The following is a 3,237-nucleotide window of genomic DNA, read 5'->3' on the forward strand; positions in this document are numbered from 1 at the left end:
GTCAGGGCTAGTTTTGACTGTTGTTCAGGCCTAAGTTAGAAGGGTCTAATAATTACTATTTAACCCTCACAGAGTATATTCTCTGTTAATTACAGTGTTGCGACGCCATTTGCCAGCCACTTCAAGGGTTAAAAAAAATCAAGTTTAGCTGACAGAGCAGACAATTGTTTCCCTGAAAAAAAGGAAATTAATTGTCCATTCAGAAAAAAATTAATTGATTACTAAATCAAATGGGCACAGCCACAGCTAGCACAACAGTCTGTCAGTACAAGCTGTCTGTTTCGTAGGCTCTAAGCTGAGGCCCACATGCCAAACACCAACCGCACACCACAGTACTGCTGCAGCTACTACTACACAAGAGTGATCCATTGACAAGAACAAAATAAATAAATTAAACTAGCATTTATATAGAGATATTTCCATATATTTAATTAACAGTAGATCCACACAAGTAGTAAATAAATATGGGGTTCCAAGAGCCGGCACAATGTAATCAGCACTTGATGAGTACTATCATAATCCTATACATAATAATCGCCTATATAATTATGAAACAGCCAAAAAAAGAAAGTGATTAAGGTCAAAACAAAATGAAAATGAAAATAATAATAATACTTACTACTCAACTCCAAAATCTACCAAGACTGACACATGATCCATCCAACCCCAATCATTCATGACTCGTTTCTCCTGATCTTCACTCAAACTGGGTCACCCCATCACCTCACATATACTTCTTCAATTAATTTGATCAAGAACTCCTCATCGTGGCGTTGATTGATCGATCTCATCCCCGGCGGGCCCTTTGCCAAGAAATGGAGATCCACACTGAATCTTTGATCATACACAACGTGCATTGCTTTCATGCAGATGTGATCGATTAATGGAAGTTGTGGTGGCCGTCGGCCCACGGCCAGAACGGCGGCTGCTCGTCGACGACGGCGCCACCACACAGCAGGCTGCCAAAGCTGGCACTCGCCGTGGCGGGGTCGCCGTGCCCGAGCTCCATCTTGGGCGCCGACGTGTGGCTGTGCAGGAGCTGGTCGATGTCGAGGCTACCGCCGCCGGAGCGGCCGACTGCGGAGGCGTAGAACGGGACAGCGCGGTGGTTGTTCATGGGGCTCTCGACGGCCGCCGCCGGCCTGGAGATGTCGAGGTTGATCTCGGAGCTGTTCTCGCTGCGGTTGCTGCAGGATGCCTCCGTCTCCTTGACGTTGAGGTTGATCAGCTCCGACGCCGCCTCCTGCCTTCCTCCTCCTCCCTTGAGCGCCATGATCTGCACGAACCAACACACAACGACAAGGACAGAATGGGGTAGTGGGCTCAGAAAGGGTGATGGCGATTGGTAGACCGAGTGGCTAATCATACTGCATGCACAGAAGAGAGAGAGAGAGAGAGAGAGAGAGAGAGAGGTGCATGGGCATGGGTGGCCGACAGGAGGCGCAGCGTTCATATGGCCGGCACCGATCCCGACACGCGCACTTTCTGCAGACGACGCTGAAACTCACATGGATCCTATCACCCATCTATGGATCGATCAGAGTAGCAGTAGCAGTCAGTCCTAATCCTACTACTGCTAGTCTAAGTCTACTACACCCGCCGTGCCATGCCTGTACTCTGTACTCTGATCCATCACCCCGGCCCAATCTCATTCGGACAGCCAACAACCAAGATCGATCAGTTCCAAGAACCGATCTTAATTGGGATAGATGCTAATGTCGATGCTGCCACTGATCAAGATCCAAGAAGGAGACGAAAGACAATGTGCTAGTAGCTGGTAGATCACTAGATCTTGGCGGGTGTATCTGTGTGCATGCATGACTGGCAATAGATGATAGACGGGTAGTAGTAGTACCTCGGCTTGGAGCTTCTTGTTGTGGGCGAGGAGCGCGTCGTTCTCGGCTCGCGCGGCGTCGAGCTGGCGGCGGAGCGCGTCGTAGTCCTTCTCCAGCTGCTTCGTCTTCCACCGCGCGCGCCGGTTCTGGAACCAGATGGCCACCTGCCGGGGCTGCAGCCCCAGCGCGAGGGCCAGCTGCGCCTTCCGCTCCGGCTCCAGCTTGTTCGCCACCTCGAAGCTCCGCTCCAGCGTGCGCACCTGGTCCACGCTCAGCCGCCGCTTCCGCTCCCCGCCGCACCTGCCGCCCGCCGCGGCCGACCCCTCCTCGTCGTCTGACGCCGCCCCGTCCGCCCCCGCGGCGGCGCGCGCCTCGTCGTCCACGCCGTCGGGAGGGTACATGGGCGGCTTGCCGATGCCGCCGGACAGCATTGGCGGGGGCGGCGCCGCCATCGCGCCGCCGAAGTCGTGGAGGAAGGGGTTGAGGGAGGGGGGTGGGGGAGCGAGGAAATGGTGCTCGTGCTCATGGTGAGGGTGTTCCTGCTGGGGGTGGTGGTGAGGGAGGGGCTGCTGCATTTGGAGGAGGAAGTTTGCGGGGAAGAAGGAGGGAGCCATGCCGCCATTGGTGGCCATTGGCTTCATCACAGGAGGAGCGAGAGGAGCATGGGGGAGTTTATCAATGAGAGAGGGAGGGAGGTTGGTTGAGTGTGTGAGCATGGGGGGAGTTTATCAATGAGAGAGGGAGAGGGAGAGGGAGAGGGAGAGAGGCAGAGAAGGAAGAGGTGAGGAAATGGAGATAGCGCACTAGATTAGACAGTACTACAGTAGCAAATAGTGTAATGTTCAACTGGTCAGAGTGTCTCTTTTTTTTAATCATTTAAATGACTAGTAAGAAGACTTCGACTAGGGAAACGAAGAATGGAATTGAAGAGGGCAGCATATCTCAAGAATGGAGGTTTTTGGGTATATTATAAAAAAGATATTTTTGATATAGAAATGAATATTAAAGAAACAATTTGAGGTGGATTTTTGACGAAGTTTCTTACCGTCGGGTTTGATGGTAGATTCCGGCATTGACCCCGCCACCTTGTATCTAGCGTGGTAGAGGCTGTGATGCCGAGAGGTGGACACAAAAGATAGCCCGAGATGAGCAAACTAGGTTGAGAGATAGAAGGGGTGTGATGGCATATATGCGCTCGCTCATGGAAGGGGCATTTGATTTTTTGCCATCTTATTATCTGGTAGAATTGTAAATTTATCACTTAACTCACTATTACAGACTTAAAGTATCTATTTATTATTCTTAGTGAATAATTATCCCTACAATAAACTAGTAAAAAGTTAAATATTCTCTTATAGAAGAGAGAGTCACAGCAGGTGGTGCACGACAACATGGGGGCGAA

General features: G+C 51.1%; 1 protein-coding gene across 1 annotated transcript; it reads right to left on the reverse strand.

Annotated features, from left to right (window-relative positions):
- Positions 1 to 383: 383 nt before the first annotated feature.
- LOC133902910 (homeobox-leucine zipper protein HOX23-like) lies at positions 384 to 2,669 on the reverse strand. The gene is made up of 2 exons (XM_062344233.1): positions 1,856 to 2,669; positions 384 to 1,276 (listed from the first exon to the last, which is right to left on the reverse strand). The coding sequence occupies exons 1-2, from the start codon at positions 2,549 to 2,551 to the stop codon at positions 881 to 883; spliced, it is 1,092 nt and encodes a 363-aa protein (XP_062200217.1). The 5' UTR covers positions 2,552 to 2,669; the 3' UTR covers positions 384 to 880.
- Positions 2,670 to 3,237: the final 568 nt, after the last annotated feature.

Source organism: Phragmites australis, chromosome 21 (assembly GCF_958298935.1).
Source record: "Phragmites australis chromosome 21, lpPhrAust1.1, whole genome shotgun sequence".
NCBI lineage: Eukaryota > Viridiplantae > Streptophyta > Magnoliopsida > Poales > Poaceae > Phragmites > Phragmites australis.